The sequence below is a fragment of the Rhincodon typus genome, chromosome 10 (genome assembly GCF_021869965.1).
Source record: "Rhincodon typus isolate 14 chromosome 10, sRhiTyp1.1, whole genome shotgun sequence".
NCBI classification, from domain to species: Eukaryota; Metazoa; Chordata; class Chondrichthyes; order Orectolobiformes; family Rhincodontidae; genus Rhincodon; species Rhincodon typus.
The window spans coordinates 57,040,234-57,060,611 of NC_063341.1; the positions used below are offsets into that span (position 1 = coordinate 57,040,234).

The window sequence follows — 20,378 nt, forward strand, 5'->3', positions numbered from 1 at the left end:
ATCCAGCTGACAAGCTCTCCCTGAATCCCACATTATCTATCTTTACTGATCAGTCGACCATGTAAAGACTTCACTAAAGTTCATGTAGACGTCTACCACTCTGCCCTCAATCTTTGAGTTTTTTTAAAGATGTAACCAAAATCAGGTTTGAGAGAAATGATTTCCCATGCTCAAAGTCATGCTGACTATTCCCTATGCAGTCATCTCCTTTCCAAATGTACGTAAATCTTCTCTCTCAGAATCATCACCAATCACTTGCTCACCACTGATATCAGACTCACCATTCCATAGTTCCCAGGCTTCTCCTTACAGCCTTTCCTAAATAAAAGGCACAACATTAACCACCCTCCAGTCCTTTGACACCTCATCCGTGGCTGTAGAGGATACAGATATCTCAACCAGAGGCCCCACTATTTTTTCCCTAAATTCCCACATGTCCTGGGATACATTTGATCAGGTCCCGGAGATTTTGCCATCTTTAAGCTTCTACTTTTTTTTTTAAGCTTCTAGCATGTACAAATGCACCACACTGTGACCCAGTTGATGATCTTAAAATGACTTCTGGTATAGCAGAATAATATCCAACGGCAGATATAATTTTCTAAGGCTTGCAAACATGGGCTGGTTGAGCAGAGGCATATGTTGCAAGCTGCAAATGGTCAATGGTACATGCTGTTCAATATGCCAGTCATTGGGACATCTGGCCTACACACCGAGCATAACTCTAGCACTTGAACTCATTACTTATTGGATTGGTTTGGTAGGCTAAATGTCATTTTGGCTTGACAGCAGAACCCTGTTAATGAGAAAACTACATATGGATTTACTGCAAAGTAGCAGCATGACACGGCTAGCTTGACTTATTGTTCAAATTTTCGAGATGCTTTCCCCTGCCAGGGTAATCCCACTTGGGGCCAAGTGGTAGATGTAGAGCCTAAGATGACGTTTCATGATACACAATGATATACTCAAGCAGGGTATCCATTATCACATAGGATATCACTTCACTCAAATGGGTAATTAATTAGAAATAGTTGCCTCGGAAACAGAATGGAAGGAAATGGCAAGGAGCACCTTTATCTGTTGCTGAAAGGGTCAATTTTCCACTGCTATCTTGGAGCTCAATCTCAAAACTTGAACTCTCATCTCCATGTGGGGAAGACCTGCATTATACAGCTGTTACATTTGTAGAATCTTTCAATGTTTACTTCATGTACAGTTAGAAAATGAGATTAAAAGCACTACGCTACATTAGAGTTGAAAGTAACTTATGTATTTCCAATCTTCTTCACTCCCAAAAATCCCACAATAAACAAGAAAGTCAGACTGCTTTATATTAACGATCACAAATTAGATACTTAAACCAGACTTGCCAGATTGGGCAGCTAGACATCAAACTTCAGGCCAATAGAAAGCAACATCTTAAACTGAAACTATTGCAGAGCATGTAAACAGGAACACTCAGTCAGCAGAACTACACCTCCAAGCAGGATTCTGTGTATCTAAAAATACTTTGTTCAGATAGCCCTAAAATGATTGTCCCCTTAAGGGGGGTTAGAGTTATGAGAGACCTTTCCTTCAAAAAAAAAAAAAAATTCAACATGATGCAATAATCAGCTGGAAAGACATTTTCTAAAAAAGTTTCACTTCAAAACCTTAGGTCTTTCTCAAAAGGGAAGGATTATGAAGTCATATCAGTGGAAAGTTTCAGTAATTGTTCGCCAGACATATATGATGGAAAAAGCTCTGCAATCTGGACCTAAAGGTCATAGAGCTCAACTGCATCTCAGGATTGTTTGTTACTAGTACTAATATTTACAACAGACACTCATGGACATTCCAGAGTGATGTCCCAAAGTGCCCAGCAAGAACTGAACTCTCATTTGCCTGTTATTCAGTGCCTTAAACAGAAAAAAAAACCAAAAAAATCTTGTGTAATATTTCTCCCATGCAGCAAGCTCCTTACAGTTTATCAAAATATAGGAATCACATGAAACAGAAACTTTTCTCTTAGTCTCTACACCCAAGTTATTAAAAGCAAGAAATTCAAACAAAGATCAAATAGATTGCGATACAAGTCTTTACCTTTAGCTAGACGTTCCAATCGTTTTCCATGCTCTGGTGGAACAGTGTACCTATAAGAATACAGATACATATAATTATTTACAATGTACTTTGCAAGCTCCTTATTTGAACATGTCATTTTGAGAGACACAAGTAGCTACACAGTTCTATGACGGACTGGAGTTAATTTCAAAACACTGCAGATCCCCATACCCACATATTGTCACTAAAGCACCGAAGAACATTTCTTCTTTGGTTCCGACTTTAAAGGAAAAAGCTATGATACAAACTGTAACCAAATCACATTGTTCCACTGCATGAAATCAATAAAAACAATAGCATATTTTAAATTAGGAACCTAAATTTTTTTTTTTTTTAAACTGGTACAAGTGATTTGTTTCATTAAATTTCAGAATCATAGAATAGAATGGAATAGAATCCCTACAGTGTGGAAGCAGGCAACTTGGCCCATCGAGTCCACACCGACCCTCCAAACAGCATTCCATCCAGCCACATCCCCCACCCTATCCCTGTAACCCTGCATTTCCAATGCTAATCCACCTAACCTGCACATATTTGGACAGAGAGAAGAGACTGTAGCACCCAGAGGAAACCAACGCAGACACGGGCAGAATGTGAGAATTCCACACAGACAGTTGCCCAAGGGTGGAATCAAACCTGCGTCCCTGGAGCTGTTAGGCAGCAGAGCTAACCATAGCTGCTGCACTGCTCTGAGTAAAGCAGAAGCGGGACAGCTAGCTGGTCAAGTGCCAGCCAGCTCTGAAAGAAACACTTAGCAGAACCCATTTCCCCTTACTTTCCTGTGGCCCTGCAAATTCTCTCTTCAGGTGCACATTCAATTCCCTGCTGAAAAGCCAATGACTGAAACTGCCTCCACTATAACTGCTGACCTTGACTTTCATTTGCTAAACTAAAAAAGATTTTGCCTTATGTTGCCTTTGGATCATTTGCCAATCATTTAAAATTTCTGTCTCCTGGTTCTTGAGCCCGTTTTTCCTCTCTACTTGATTTGCCAAGACCGCCTATGATTTTAAGAACTTCTGTCAAATCTCCTCGCCCAAAAATAAGTCAGCACACCACATATTATCAGTGTTAGCTACAACAAAACCAATGACAAACCCATTAATTTGCTTCAATCCCAACCTTCCTGGTGCACTGTCCTCTACTTTGGCCAGAACAAATAATTCTTGAATATTCTGTCAAAATTAGTTCTTTTCACAACTCATTTGAATTTCAATTCTCATTCCCCTCCAACCATTCCATCTTTGAATTTTGGTTTAAGAGGTGCACAGTCTCAACACAGGCTTCAGCAAGATGATGCAAATGCAATGAGATAAAACATCCCTAAGAGATCTTGTGGTATAGAGGTAGCATCCCCAAGTCAAAACCCCAAGCCAAACCTGTCAGCTAAAGATGCATGGATAATATGGTCAAACAGGTCGAGTATCAGCTTGTAAATCCTCCCAACGTACACGTACGGCAGGCAACGAGGATGGGAGATGCTTGTGAGCCACGTGATGAAGAAACTGGAATTGTTATCCATAGCAAGGCCAGTATACACATATTCAACAGAAGTTACATTGCCACAGTACACCGACTCCTTGAGGGTTGGCCGGATATCCGGTTTGGATCGGCCGGATATCCGGTTTGGATCGGATTGGTACCAATGCTACAGGGCTTGATCACTGGTTTGGCTGGGGTGAATTTGGGATCTGCCTCCTTGGACTACTAATGGTTGAGGTCATGTTGCTGTGGGCAAAGCTGCATTTAAGCAAAGAGCTCATAGAAAGGATATTACCAAATTAGAGACGGTGCAAAAATAATTTGTAAGGGCATTACAGGGACTGGAGGGTTTTAGTTATAAGTGGCTGGATAGGATGGGACTTTTCCCACCGGAATGTAGGAGATTGAGGGGTAACCTTATACGACCGGCAGAGATAAAACGAATAGCAAAGGTCTTTTCCCTAGGATAGGGGAGTTCAAAACAAGGAGTCATATTTTTAAGGTGAGAGGAGAAAGATTGAAAAGGGACCAGAGGGGCAACTTTTTCCTTAGAGGGTGGAAAGAACTGCCAGACAAATTGGTAGGTGTAGGTACAGCTACATTTAAAAGATATTTGGACAGGTACAAGAATAGGAAAGTTTAGAGGGATACAAGCCAAACACAGGCAAATGGGACTAGTTTAGTTTGGGAAACTTGGATGAGTTGGACCTTAGAGTCTGTTTCCATACTCTATGACTCTGAAAATAGGCCAACATGACTTGAACAGGATGTGGGGCAATGCAAGCGGACCTGAAGAAATCAGGGCTTTGATTGCCACAGTTCCTGATGGATATGTTGGTGCGGAATCAGAACCATTGTTAGTAGTACACACAGACCTTACGTAAACTACATATTAAATTACATCCTTCACTCAACTTCAACAGTCTGCAAACTATGCAGCAATTCCAGTAGAAACTGGGGCACAGGTAATCATGGGGCCTATCCTACTTTAGCAAATTGCTTTAAAAAGAGCTGTTGGTAGATGTTTGCAGAAATGTTACCCTGTCACAACAATTTCTAGCAAATATTACTGCACATACCTTATGTACACGTTTTTTCACTCAGAACTCTAAATGTACACATTATAGCTCTCAAAAAAAAAAAAAAAATTCAGCTATCTTGATTGTTGTGAGAAATGGAAGTATACTTGTGGTTTGTATGGACACTTCTTGTTCATTTCCAAATACGCTGTTGAAAGTCAGAAGGTAAGCCAAATGCAAGTATTTTATCCAAATTGCCCATCACAGGTAGCTGGACAAGTTAAGTGGAGGCATGTCATTACTATCCCATTTCACAACATCTAAACCAAGGACTGGTTTTCAATGACCCAACCAAAATTTATCCCTTAACTATCAAAAACACTTATTGGCTATCCAGCTTATTGCTGTCCACAAAAGCGACTACAGTCACTAACTGACCGTGACAATCTGATGATCTTTTCCTTTCATACAGCTGAAAGTTTTAATAATACTGTGTAATCTTTTAGACATATGTGCAAACAACAAGCAGAAAGAAACAAGCCAAGCAGAGACTAAACACTAAAGTCTTTTCTCCTTTCCTTAAACTACTCTGTTCACTTTTACTTGGAACTTCACATTTAAATTCAACCTACAGCCCTACAGCAATGTAGCAGATACTCCACAAAAACATGATCAAGATCCGTCTAATTCAACTACCTTCTTGGTAGTTTCATGCTACAACAAAAAAGGAGCTGGTAATCATTCATTTTAATGTGTAAAGCATTAAATGCATAAGCTATTTCATTGTAACACATTTAAAATTCACAATATAGTATTCAAAAATGAATATGTAGAGTGCAAGATTAAGCTGAGCCTGTTACCAAGACTTGGGTTCACCAAAGTGCAGGTAGTTAATGCTGTAGAGGTCCATGTCCTCCGTGTGCCAAGCAAAGGTGGTTTTCCACATTCCAAAATAGAGATATGGTGTATTGACACCTTCAATTGTGATACCACTCTCTTTTTCGACCACATCCAGGATTGTGTTCAAATGCCCAATGTTCCATTCAGTCACACCCTAAATAAACAGGAAATTGTATCTGTAAACAAAATATTGGGCTTAAAATAATATAGCATTTGGAAAACACAAAGTTTAAGCTTAGTTACATGTCTTCTATGAAACTGAAAGCATCCAGAAACAAATCCAACCTTTATCTATTTACAAGGAGAATACTGCACTCCACCATTTCCCCTACTTCCAACAATCATGCTATAACCTGAAAAATAAGGTTCACTGAGAGAGAAGAAAAACTATTCTTACACAACCACCTTTTGTTCAAAGGATGTTGGCACAAAGTAGCATTGTTATTCAAAAAAAAACCTCTCAAATGCTGGATTAGTCCTGCCATTCTTCAATCAGCACGTAGCTGGTATCAAATGGAGATTACAAAATCGAAGCCAAGCTTTTCCAAATTTGGTGGGGGCATATATTAAGTGTCATGTGAAAGAAACCTGTAAACAGATATTTAACTCATTATCTCAAACAAAAGCAATTGGGTCAAGAGAGAGAAGTAAGGCCTTTTCAGGACTTTATTTTATTTGACCATGCATTTACATTAATTCACACTAAGACAGCACCCACCACATTTGTTCTCTCTCGAGACAGCACAAAGACTCAATGAACAAGAGAAGAATAGGAGATGGTAAGGGCACTGAGCAGAGAAAGCTGAAGAATGACATCAAGATATGTTAAAATAATTTTAAAAGACCTTGAAAAATTACATAAGTATGCGAATATTCCAAAATATTTATACTGATTTAATCAGTCATGAAAACACATGCTTCTGCCAACCTGTGTTTAAAAAAATGGCTATAACAAGATAGGAGTTAATGTTTTCGCTTAGACATAGTAGATTGGTACCAAAAGTGAAGGATTTCAATTATCTGGAGAATAGATCAGTTTTTTCCTTCTTAGAAAGAGCCTGTAGATGGGAGATTTAATAGGTCCTGGTTCAAATTCAGAGTTGTAATTCCTTCTTACTAACTCCATTTTCAGTGGCAGGATGATCAGCAACCAGAGCGCATCCATTTAAAATAACTGGTCAGAAACCCCAGTTAGAAGCTGAAAAGAATTTATTATTTGCAGTTCAGATCATGACAGCTTGCTGTCTTAAAGGGTGGTGCCATCAGATCCGATAGGAACTTGCAAAAAGAAAATGGAAATGCATTTTGAACAGAAAATATTTGGAGGCCAAATGGAAAGGACAAGGGAGAAAGACTAATTGGTACTTCATTTAGAATGTAAGCACAAGCATAGTGGACAAAATGGCCTCCTTCTGTTCTGCATGACCCTATGATTCCAACAAACTAAAAGGAAGTTAACACCATTCATTCTCAATCATTAAACTTAACATAGGAGACAATAGTTCTCATCAGTTCTGGTAACATTCAAAATACACAGTGGACTATGTAATAGTGTTCAGAATTGTTCAGTTTAAAAACATTTTCAAGAGCTACAAAGGAAAAATGGGAACAGAACTGTGACCACTTTATCAAATGTATCTGGGAACCACAGCAATAAAAAAAATTAAAGACTTATTTAAGTCTTACCTCATCATACAATGTACCATTGACATCTGCACCATAGATTGGTGCATTAAATGTGAGATTTTTCCAATACTTGCGCTCCAGATCATCAAAGTCTGAATAGCGAGGGGTGCAGTATCTGGAAAAAAGATACACATTTTAATAAATCAAAAAAATTCTAACTGAACTTCAATTTAGTTCTCAAATGAGAGAAGCTGGAGTAAGACTCTTCTATAGCATATTTTCAACATTCCATTTTCAGGTCTTTTAAACACATGAAGAGAATCAAAATCTCCCATTTCATACCCCTGGAGCCTACAGCTGGAGGTATCAGATTGCAGAGATAACCTCATATGTTTGCATTTTCTTATCTGACAACACAGCCTCTGGTAATTCTTTTAAAGATAATACACCCCCAGATGTAGGCTCTGTATTATCTGTACAACTACATGTTTATTTTATAATGTATATTTAACGGAACATCAACATTCTAGAATGCAGTTGAAAAAAAAAGTTATTTTCAGGGATATGGGGCAGGTGAACTTACTGGCACAAAGGCAGCATTTCCTGCCAACCCCTAATTGCCACAACTGAATAGTTCACTAGGACACCTCAAAAGGCAGTTAAGGGTCAATAACATTGCCGCAGGTTTAGTTACTTTCAGGGTAAGAGAGTGAGCAAGGACAAGAGATCTCAATCCCTCAACTGACAAGTTTTTTTTTGAAATCAACAATCAACAGTGAGTTGATATATCACTGTTACTGAAACTAGCCTTCAAGCCTAGATTATTAATTCCCATAGTGGAACTCATATTCCCAAAGCATTAACCTGGGGCTCTGGAACTTTAGTGGAATCCAGTAATGTTACTCTTACACCATCTGCACCGTTTACTTGATAAATCAAGAATACAGTACACAGAATGGACAACTGGTTCCCTAGAAAAAAAAAGTGTAGGGTTCATGTGACAAGAATTAGGGAGTGATATTTGAAAACTGGTACTACGAATACTGCTGTTCACCATTTACAGAAATGAAATTGGAAACATTTTCAAAATTTGCAGACAGCAGCAAATTTTATGCAGTTAATGTTAAAAAAAAATTGAAAATACAATATAACACAAGTGAAAATTAGTGCAATTTTAACAGATAAACGTGAAATGGTGCATTTTGGTAGGAGAATTAAGGTGGCCACATATTCCGGAGGAAAGAAACAAACAAACAGTCTCAATGGGATAGGGGAAAATAGAGGGATCTTGGGAGTATACATTCGCAAGTTAAAAGTAGCAACACAAATTTAAAAAGTTTGCATCCAGATGAACAGAATTCAAAACAGGGAATAACAGCAAAATATTGCACATGTTCGATATCAGAAACACAGAACTCTGGAGAAACTCAGCAGGTCTGCCGGTATCTGTGGAGAGAAACAAAGTTAACATTGGGAGCCAGGTATGACTCTTCCCTCCAGCACTGTGTTTATTTCAAAAGCAGGGAATGTGTGTAACCATTGTATAGATGCATGGTTAAACCACAGTCCAGAATATTGTTTACTTGCCAAGTAAATTCTGGTCTCCCCATTACAAAAATGATGGCAGCTCAGTGGTCATCACTGCTGCCTCAACTCCAGGGACCTGGGTTCAATTCCAGCCTTGGGTCACTGTCTGCATGGGTTTCCACTGGGCGCTCTGGTTTACTCCCACAGTCCAAAGATGTATAGGTTAGGTGGAGTGGCCGTGGTAAATTGCCCTGTATTTATCCAGAGATGTGCAGGTTAGGTGGATCCATCATGGTAAATGCAGGATCACGTGGACGGGGGTGAGTAGGTCTGGGTGGGATGCTCCTCAGAGGATTGGCGCAGACTCAATGGACTAATTGACCTCTATCTGCACTGTACAGATTCTATGCTTACAGAGGAATGGATGAATGAACAATGAGATTCAAAAAGATAATACCAGAATTCAGAAGCAACAGTAAACATACAAAAGATTGTACGTGCGCTCTGGTCTTTTCCCTTGAAAGGGAAAGGCTGGATCATTGACATTGAGGCGATTTTGTTTAGTCAACATGCAGAAGATTTTGGCACTTGCTAGGTGAATCCAAAATTAGAGGCAACACGTGCAAGCTAGTCACTAATGAATACAGGACAAACATCTTTATTCAGACAGGAAGAACACGTAACTGATGATGACATGGAGCAGTACAGGCAACAGCTACAGATATCTTTATAAGAGAGGAAATTAAGTTAAATACATGAGAAAGAAAATAAGGGTTTTCCAGGATTAGATGAAACACAGTGGAAGGAAGGTTGTGTGAAGCCAAATGGTTGGTATGTGTTGTAAATTTAACTCGGCTAATATCTGTACTTGCTATCTTGCCACCTAGGAAAATGACTGAGAAGGACCCCCGACTTACGAACATGATCCCAAATAGGGGTTTTATTTTAAAAACCTGAATATTTCCAGTACTCAAGAATAGCTGCTTTTTATGTCCTGCATTTTGCAAACAAGTCAGAATATTTCGACTTGAAAAAGGACTCCAGAACTCCCACTTACAGCTTGAGGACTGCCTATACAACTAATGGCTATTTTCATGTTTGTTACTGAAATGTTAAAGGACTCAAATATTAAACAAACAACCAACATGTCCCTGATGTCCCACTCACAGCCCCAACTCCAAGTTGGGAACATAACTGAATATATTAGGCCATAAGTATACGATTTACCTGAGCTAGAACTGCAGAAACTTCAAAAATATATTTTTAAAAAATTTTTAAAATTCTTGTTGGCTTCTTGTCCAATATTGTGCAATTTGGTTAAACTAATTTTACTCACAATCCATTATGAGAAGCAATACAAAAGTAAGTTTCTTACTTATCACTGTTAGCAATTTTTCGGAACTCGCGTACAGTGATGGGCTTCTTCTGGATGTTGTATTGTGTGAACAAGCCTGACTGGCCTGTCACCACCTGTTGAATTGGGGCTGGAATCACCAGATCATCAATTTCATCATAACTTTTACAAGGCCTCCATTCTTTAGGTGGAACAACCTGTTGAGAATAATAATTAAGTGAGTATAGTTACACCTCAAAGACCTATATTTCTAAATGTGTGGCTGCAACAAAATTTTTTTTTGCGTGATATGGCTTAAGAGGTTACGATGTATCACATCTCCTGTGGTATTTCTGATTGTGCTCAATAACCCAAAGCTAATATGATATGTAGCTGCTAACTTTGGGCAAGTCATTAAGGCATTTGCTGCTCAAGATTGGCTCATTTTAGTATGAGCAACTACTTTTAAATTGCCGAGGTTAGCTAAGAGCCTAGATGGGAACTTTAAATTCAGGTGCATTATCACTTTACTTACAACTATACTTTTGCTTTTAAAATCTACACCACAAGACAACACAAAATACAGCGCAATCAGGGTCTGTCACTTTCACTCAAGTGAGTGGGCAAAAGAATACTAAATTATCAAATTTTAAGAATGTTATTGTTTATTTAAACCTATCTTCCTTCCAAATTATTCCACTGAAGGGAGATTAATTAGTTATTCCTCAATACTGCATGGGATGCTTTTTGCATCTCTTTGGAGGTCCAATATTGTGGTTTTCTTCCTTCACAAAATTATACTTTAATTGATAAGATTTGAATATAACAAAGCTTATTAAACAAGTACAAAAACAAAAGTTGCTGGAAAAGCTCAGCAGGTCTGGCAGCATTTGTGAAGAAGAAGAAAGAAAAAAATCAGAATTAACATTTCGGGTCCGGTGATCCTTCCTGTTCCGAGGAAGGGTCATCAGACCTGAAAAGTTTACTCTGATTTTTTCTTCACAGATGCTGCCAGACCTGCTGAGCTTTTCCAGCAACTTGTTTTTGTTCCTAATTTACAGCATCCGCAGCTGTTTCGGTTCTCGTTAAACAAGTCTCAGACTAAAAATGCAAGGTCAAAAAGAAAAGCTTTTCAGAATTTCAAAATGACCCAAGAAACAGTTTTAAAGATGGAATAAGCAGAAAATAGTTTCTGGGAGGAATTTCACAGTGATGTCTTCACATTCCTCAAGTTCAGAAACTGCAAGTAACACCTGCTAAGAAAACGATTTCCTGAAGAAAATAACTTTTAAATAAACTAATTGCTGATATTCTTGTGCCTATTCAGGTCAAATGCACCCTGTGACATGGTAATAAGTCATACCAAATCAGATACTGCTGCTTGAGATGTCAATGGTACCATACAGATACTCTAAATGGCTCAGCCATGTAGCATCCCTGGGCTACAGGTGGTGGGGAGTGGGATGAGTTTTAATCAATTATCATTCTTGGTAAAATCTAACAATCTTCACTTTAAAAGTGCAGTGTGCAACCGTGTATTATGTTTGTTTATTAAAATGACCTATTCACTTTCCTGGTGAAGTCAAATAATAGCCGCATTGCTTCACAGCATGTGGGCATCACTGATATTTACTGTCAATCCCCAATTTCTTGAGGCGGTGGGGATGGTGACAACAAGCTGAGTTCTTGAACCACTATAGTCAGTCAATGTGGAAAATACGCCTGCAGCGCTGTTAAATAGGACTTGCAGAATTTTAATTCCGTAAGACTGAAGAAACACCAATGTATTTCCAAGTGAAGGCTGCATATGACCTAAAGGGGAAACTTGCAAGTAGTGATGCTGCTATTGGATAATACAGGCAGAAAGTTTTTATGAACTATTGGCAAGTTGAGGCAGTGCATCTTGGTGATGGTATGTGTCATACTGCACCCATGGAGGAGGGAACAGAGGTTTAAAGTGATAGAGAGGCTGGTGATCACGGGGACAACTTTGCCAAAGATTATGTCAAGTTTCTTCAGAATTTATTAAGGCTGCATTCATTCAGGCAAGTTGAGAGTATTCCATTATACTCCAAACTGTGCCTTACTTACGTTGTTCTGGCTTAGAGGAATCAAGAGGCCAGAATATGATACATCTGGGTAACTCTTGTAACCACAATATTAATTGCGGCTGCTTCAATTTGAGTTTCTGGTCAATGGTCAGCATGAGTCATTATCTCAAAGAAATTTACAGAAGATAAAAGACACGATATTTGGAAAAAAAAGAACACCAAGAGTTCATCACAAGCTATCTGTTTTAGTGACAATGTTTTAGCGACAATGTTTTAGCCTTTTTTCACATGGCAGATGAAATTACATCACCAGCAACTACTGAAATTTGAAAATAATTGTGTTGCATTATGTGCAGCCAAATGAATCATATCACTTCAAAATACTTACCTGAGAGGGATGGCAAGTGGCAACTGTGTTGCAACTCATATTTTGCACCATGCACAACCAGATCAGTCAGCCTTAATGCTGATATTCATGAAATCGGAGCAGGAATTGGCTATTAGATTCCATCATTCAATAAAGCCATATTCAGATCAGCACTTGGACTCCACTGTGTCAGGTCATTTGTTGACTGAACATATGCGGTTGCATAATTTCAATCGCAGTAGGAAATGGAGACTTTCTTTAATGTTGACGAGGATTTTTAAATTCATACCTCCTTTATTTGAATCCCCTTTTTTAAAAAATAGACTTAAATTTGGAATCAATGTCAATCATTGAAGCTTCTGTCTAATATGCGGGCTGATCCTATCAGTATCATTACCACCTGTTCCACAAAAATCTGAAACCATATCTGGTCTTGTACCCCAACTATCTACTTACTCTGTTCATCATTTCCTCCAATTCTTGCATCCTCTTTCGGAAAGGTTACTGGGGTGCACCAAATCAGCACATTGGTAGAACAATTATGCTACCCTCAAAAATTGAGAGTGAATTTTCATTCTCAGCTGTCAGGAGGACAAGCTGATCAAAAGTGAAAGTGTGTGTGTTTGGACAAATGGAGATGGGAGTTTTGGAATAGTTTCATTTAGGTCAATTACTGTATTGGACAACGCTTGTGCCTTTTTTTGTTGCTATCAGCAAATTAGAAACATCTCCAATTCCTAATACAACAAAAGGCCATTCCAGTATGCCCAACCTTAGGGCCTTGTGTAGATGCATAGATGATACAACCCTGCAATCAGCAGTAGTCAAGATACAAAGCTGCTCCCATAGCATGGCAGTGGCAAGCTTCGCAACTTGGGATGATGTACTGAATTTCCAATTTCAAAGGACTGAGTAATTTCATGAACAGTAAGTAGTGCTCCATGTTGTTATACCAAATATACCCAAAAAGGGATGCAAGGAGAAGTCTGGAAATTATACAGACTGTATTCATTAATATTAATTATATATTAATTACAGATGCCTGTGGAACACCGCTGGTCACAGGCCTCGCTGCTGGTCCGCTTTTGTTTTTCATTTATGTAAATGATTTAGAGGAGAATATAGAAAGCATGGTTAGTGAGTTGGTTGCTGACACCAAGGTTTGAGGTATAGTGGGCAGTGAAGTTTATCTACAATTACAAAGTGATCTTGATCAAAGAGATGCAGATGGAGTTTAATTTGGATAAATGTGAGGTATTGCATTTTAGCAAAACAAACAAAGGCAAGATTAGTACAATTAAAAATGGGTTATTGGGTGTTGTTGTAGAACAGAGATCTGTCAAGTACATAATTCTTTGAAGTTTGCATCACATATAGACAGACTGGTTAAGAAGACGTTTAGCATGCTTGCCTTCATTTTTCAGACCCGAGTACAGGAGTTAGGATGTTACTTTGAGGTTGTACAGGACATTGGTGAGGCCTCTTCTAGAGTAATCACTTCAGTTCTGGTCTTCCTGTTATAGGAAGGTTATTATTCAATGGAAGAGATTTACCAGGATGTTGTCAGGAATGGAGGGTGTGAGTTATAAAGGAGAGGCTGGATAGATTGGGACATTTTTCCTGGAGTGTAAGAGGTCGAGGGGTGATCCTACAGAAATTTATAAAATAATGAAGGGTATAGATCAGGTGAACGGCATATGTCTTTTCCCTAGGGCTGGGGATTTCAAGGCAAGGGGGTATATTTTTAAGGTGAGAGGAGAAAGATTTAAAAGACATGCAAGGCATTTTTTTTTAAGACAGTGATTCGTATTGGAATGAACTTCCAAAGGAAGTGATGGATGTGGGCACAGTTACAACATTTAAAAGACATTTGGATAATACACAAATAATAAATGTTTGGAGGGATATGGGCCAAGCACAGGCAGGTGGGATCATGGTCAGAATGGACTGGTTGGACCATGCCAATGTGACTCAGATTACCTTTGCAAGCCCAGCACGGTGGGCTCCTTGTGACTCTATATATGCAATGTATCGACTGAAATTTTTGAACTCTTCCATCGTAGGATAAAAAGTCATTATCCGACAGCTGGGATTGGTCACTCCAGAATCTGATGCCATGGTTGCCAATGTCACTCACCTACAAAGCAAACATTTATATAAAATGATATTTTGCAGCCAGCTCTGTGACCCTATTATTATGTGTTAATAAGGGCTTGTAACACAGTGACAACAGACAATTTAAGCTAAAGTTACCAGAGTCAACCAACGACTCTGATAGCCCACTTCTATACGGTTTGTAAAATTGAAGGAACACCAAGAACAAAACGTATTGTCTAATTCTAATAGGCATAGAGATGGCGGCATATTGTTCAACGTTTCAACATTATAAAATTAGACATAGATCTGACTGGACTACTGATCGTTCTGAGAGCGAGAACCATAAATAACAGTAGAAAAAACAGATTATCTTAAGCAATTATAATACATTACTAATATCACTCAAATCTTCAGCAATATAAAGATCGAGGTCAGAATATATTCAGCGAACTGTCCAAAAGGTCGAATAAAGTATTAAAGTTTGCATAATCGGTTGTTGAGCGAAAAAAAAACAACAGCTTTCATTAACGTCGCGAGCGGCAAGTTTCGTTTTCAGAGAGAACAGCAATCCCAGACGGTGTCAACAAAGGGCGCTGGGTATCTCCGCAATGGGAGGTAGCGCACCATAACGAGGGGAGCCCGGGGCTTTAAACCCAAATGATGGTGGTGGTAGTGGAAGCTCAGCATTCTCCCTTTGTCTTCTGACTACCCTCCCCCATCTCTCGTTTTCAATACGACTCGCTCTCGGGCTGTACTCGATCCCACAATCTGTACACACCAAGCAGCCTAGACAAGCCTGGCTTGACCAGGGTCACAGAGCTGGCTCGGTATAGTCGGCTCTTTAAATCATTGCTCTCATTCTCTTTGTGACCGCTGGGGGATCTGGGAGGGGGCGGGGGTGGAGGTATGAGGGGCCTAAGGGGGGCGAACGGCCCACTTGTCCCTATTGTTCCATTGTATGTCACTGGGCCTCCATGCGCTTCTCTACTCACGGTCCAAAATCGAAGGGGAGGCTGAATACCAGCCGATAGACTAGTCCAGAGTCACGGTTCAGACACAAAGTCGCCGCTCAGAAGCATCGACCACTGCCGATCCTTTGCCTCAACCGAACCCTGTCCACCGCCCCCTCCCGCAGCCTTCGTCAAATACGCTGCTAATTGGACAGCTACACGCAGTGTACGTCACAAAACTTATGGTGCATCGACCTAATTGGGCAATCCTTCTGTCAGTCAGGCCATTGTTCAAGCAAGTTAAGTTGCCACAAGTTACGACAACCGGAAATCAATATTATTCTTTTCCATAATTTTAGAAAATTTCAAGGATCGCGGAGAATCATTGTTTTAAGCTATTTCACGCGTTATCAGTAGACCACCATGTCCATCATTACCCAAACGTCGCCTGTTTCCTCAACGCCCTCCCGTCTTCATTTGTTAAAAAAACTGACATTTCGACCCGCCTTTTTCCAGCCACCAAAACCCAATCAGCATCGGACTCCCAATACCAGCCAATCAACGCCAGCCTTCTGACACCAGCCAATCAGCAGCATGCAACTGAATGCACCCAATCAACGCCGGGCTCTCGGTACCAGCCAATCAGGGCCTCGCCTCTAATTATTTGCCAATCAGTAGCTTTCTCAATAAAAAGCGAAAGAACTGCGGATACTGTAAATCAGGAGCAAAAACAGAAGTTACTGGAAAACTTCAGCAGGTCTGGCAGTATCTGGGAAGAAAAAAAAAATCAGAGTTAACATTTCAGGTCGTGTGACTGGCTTACTGGTGATAATCACTGAAGTAATAATCTAGTGACCCCAGACACCGTTTCAAATTCTAACATAGCCCTGATGGAATTTGCATTCAATTGGTGAATTTGCATCATAAAGTAACGGTAACCATATCAGGTATTTATAACGGGCTTATTATCGAGTGGTCCTGTTCCCAACTCAGAGCCAGAAGGTCCAGGTTCAAATGCTATCTCTCGATGTGATGGCGTGGAGGTGTGTATAACACATCCAAACAAGTTGATTAAAAACATTTTTTTGCAAGTTGTTGTTGAATTCAAATACTGATTGACTGCTAGTATTGAGAAAGCTACTAAAAAAGAAGTTGCTGGAAAAGCTCAGCAGGTTTAGCAGCATCTGTGAAGAAAAAAATCAGAGCCATTATTTTGGATTTGGTGACCTTCCTCAGAACTGATGGTAGCTAGGAAAATGTCAGTTTTTCTGCAGAAGCTAGGGCAGGGGAAGGGGTAAAGAGTAAATGATAGGTGAGGTTAAAGCCCAAAGAGAGAGCAGAATAGTTGGACAGACAAAGGAATGGATAATGATCTGACTAGAAGGGTGAATAGCTGTTAATGGAGGCTGTTAGTGGCTAACAATGAGCTGTATGGAATAGCAGACTGTGATAATAAGGCCTGTTGTTTGAGGGTGGGGGCTGGGACATGGGAGAGGTCAAGCCCTAAAGTTGCTGAACTCGACATGGGGTCCCTGCAACCTTCTGGACTCAAATTGGAAAATGAGGTAACGAGGTGTAGAGCTGGATGAACACAGCAGGCCAAGCAGCATCAGAGGAGCAGGAAAGCTGACGTTTCGGGACTAGACCCTTCTTCAGAAAATGAGGTGTTGTTTTTCCAGCTTACACTGAACATTGCTGGAAGCCCGAGACAGAGGTATTGGCCAGGGAACAGGGTGGTGTGTTGAGGTGGCGAGCAACTAGAAGTTTACGGTCAAATATAGGTGTTCTGTGAAGTGGTCACCCAGCCTACACTTTGTGTCCCCAATTTTTTAATGATTTTGTGAGATGTGGGTGTTGCTGGCTGGCCAGCATTTCTTGCCCATCCCTAGTTGCCCTTCAGAAGGTGGTGGTGAGCTGCCTTCTTGAACCGCTGCATTCCCCCTGCTGTGGGTTGACCCATAATGCTATTAGGGAGGGAATTCCAGGATTTTGACCCAGCAACAGCGAAGGAACGGTGATATATTTCCAAGTCAGGATGGTGAGTGACTTGGAGGGGAACTTGGCGGTGGTGGTGTTACCATATATCTGCTGCCCTTGTCCTTCTAGATGGAAGTGGTTGTGGGTTTGGAAGGTGCTGTCTGAGGATCTTTGGTGAATTTTTGCAGTGCATCTTGTAGCTAGCACACACTGCTGTTACTGAGCGTCGGTGGTGGAGGGAGTGAATGCTTGTGGGTGTAGTGCCAATCAAGCGGGCTGCTTTGTCCTGGATGGTGTCAAGCTTCTTGAGTGTCGTTGGGGGACTCATCCAGGCAAGTGGGGAGTATTCCATCACACTCCTGACTTGTGCCTTGTAGATGGTGGACAGGCTTTGAGGAGTCAGGAGATGAGTTACTCGCTGCAGTATTCCCAGCTTCTGGCCTGCTGTTGTAGCCACTCTGTTAATCTGATGAGTCCAGTTGAGTTTCTGGTCAATCATAACCCACAGGATGTTGATACTGGGGGATTCAGTGATGGTAACACCATGGAATGTCAAAGGGCTGTGGTTAGATTGTCTCTTATTGGTGATGGTCATAGCCTGGCATTTGTGTGGCACGAATGTCACTTGCCACTTGTCAGCCCAAGCCTGGATATTGTCCAGATCTTGTTGCATGTGAACATGGACTGCTTCAGTATCTGAGGAGTCACGAATGGTGCTGAACATTGTGCAATCATTGGCGAACATCCCCACCTCTGACCTTATGGTGGAGGGAAGGTCATTGATGAAGCAGCTGAAGATGGTTGTGAGCAGCGAATGCAGTAGACTAGATTGTGGGAAGTGCAGGTAAAGCACTGCTCCACCTGAAAGTAAGTTTGAGCCCTTGGGGAGGGAGGAGGTAAATGGGCAAGTGTTACACCTTCAGCGATTGCAAGGGAAGGTGCCATGGGGCTGTGAGGGGTTGTTGGGCGTGTAGGAAAAGTAGACCAGAGTGTCCAGAGGGAACAGTCCCTACAGAAGGCAGACAGGGAAGAGGAATATGTGTCTTGTGGTGCATCTCACTGGAGGTGGCAGAAATGGTGGCTAATGATCCTCTGGATGTGGATTCTGGTGGGATGGCAGATAAGGACATTGCTATTGTGGGAGGGAAGAAAGGGAGTGAGGGCCTAAGTGTGGGAGATGGGTCGGATCCAGTTGAAGGCCCTGTCAAAATGGTACAAAATTCATTGTTAGCCACGAATAGTCCCCATTAGCAGCTATTCATTCTCCTAGACTGACTGTTATCCACTTCATCTCTCTTTGGGCTCTATTGCCACCTATCGTCTACTCCTTATCCCCTCCTTCCACCCTACCTTCTGCATAAAAATTAGCTTTTCCTAGACTACCATTAGTTCTGAAGAAGGGTCACTGGACCTGGAATTTTAATGCTGATTTCGCTCCACAAATGCTGCCAGACGTGTTGACTTTTTCCAATAATTTCTGAGTTTATTTTCAGAATTAGCGGCATGATGTAATTTCCTTATTACCTGGATTATGTAGGACAATTGACACAAAAACAGATAATTTAAGTTAAGCAGTCCATGCTGACATTGATGCTCAACTCAAGCCTTCTCCGTTCTTTCCTCATCTAAATTCATCTTTGTAACCCTCTATTTCCTGTCCCTGACGGGGTCCAGTCCATAAATCACTATGCAATCACTTCAATAACTGCCTGTCAGTGTGTGTTTCATATTCTCACCAATCTCTGGGTGAAGGTGATTCTTCTGAATAGCATGTTAGATTTGTTGGTATCTTATATTGACGGCTTCTAATTATATAGTTCCTTATGGAGTCATAGAGATATACAGCATGGAAACAGACCTTTTGGTCCAACTCGTCCATGTGGACCATATATCCTATATAAATCTAGTCCCATTTGCCAGCATTTGGCCCATATCCTTCTAAACCTTTCCTATTCATATACTCATCAAGATGCCTTTTAAATGTTGTAATCATACCAGCCTCCACCACTTCCTCTGGTAGCTCATTCCATACATGCACCACCATCTGCGTGAAAAAGTTTCCCCTAGGTCCCTTTTATATCTTTCCCCTCACACCTTAAAGCTATCCTGTCCAGTTTTGAACTCCACCACCCCAGGGAAAAGACCTTGCCTATTTACCCTATCCATGCTCCTCATGATTTTACAAACATCTATAAGGTCACCCTTCAGCCTCCAACACTCCAGGGAAAATGGCCCCACCCTATTCAGCCTCTCCTCATAGATTAAACCCTCCAACCCTGGCAACACTCGTAAATCTTTTCTGAACCCTTTCTAGTTTCACAACATCCTTCCTATAGGAGGGAAACCAGAATGCACGCAATACTTCAGAAGTGGCTGAACCAATGTGCTGTACAACCGGAGCATGACCTCCCAACTCCTATAATTAATGCATTAACCAATAAAGGCAAGCATACCAAAAGCAAACCGGGGAGGCGATGGCCTAGTGATATTATTGCTGGGCTGTTAATCCAGAGACCTAGATGACATCCCAGGGACCCAGGTTTGAATCCTGCCACAGCAGATGGTGGATTTGAATTCAACAAATGTCTGGAATTAAGAGTTCTGATCTGGTCTAAATTGTGACTCCAGACCCATAGCAATGTGGTTGACTCTTAACTGCCCTTTCAGCAATTAGGGATAGGCAATAAATGCTGCCTAGCCAGCAATACCCTCATCCCATAAACAAAAAAAAAACTAACAGGAAGCATACTCTCTTTATCCATTCTATCAAAATATTTCATAATTTTAAACGTTTTCCCCGAGCCTTTTACTTGTGAGAGAAGAGACCCAGTCTATCAAACCTTGCCTGATAAATAAACCCACATTTTTTGGTATCATCCTTCTAAGCCTCCCCTGCATCCTCTTCAAAGCTTCCATACATTTATTTTGCAAGCAGTCTGGTCT

At 40.6% G+C, this 20,378-nt stretch overlaps 1 protein-coding gene across 1 annotated transcript in view; it reads right to left on the minus strand.

The window, feature by feature from the left end:
* LOC125481015 (lysine-specific demethylase 4A-like) overlaps window positions 1-16,016 on the minus strand; it is a 109,096-nt gene extending 93,080 nt beyond the window's left edge. The window contains exons 1-6 of the mRNA XM_048601535.1: window positions 15,896-16,016; window positions 14,392-14,548; window positions 10,036-10,211; window positions 7,194-7,308; window positions 5,468-5,661; window positions 2,086-2,135 (exon numbers count right to left, since the gene is read on the minus strand). Of these exons, the coding sequence (XP_048457492.1) occupies window positions 2,086-2,135; window positions 5,468-5,661; window positions 7,194-7,308; window positions 10,036-10,211; window positions 14,392-14,529 (673 nt within the window). The 5' untranslated portion in view covers window positions 14,530-14,548; window positions 15,896-16,016. The remainder of the gene's footprint in view (window positions 1-2,085; window positions 2,136-5,467; window positions 5,662-7,193; window positions 7,309-10,035; window positions 10,212-14,391; window positions 14,549-15,895) is intronic.
* Window positions 16,017-20,378: the final 4,362 nt, after the last annotated feature.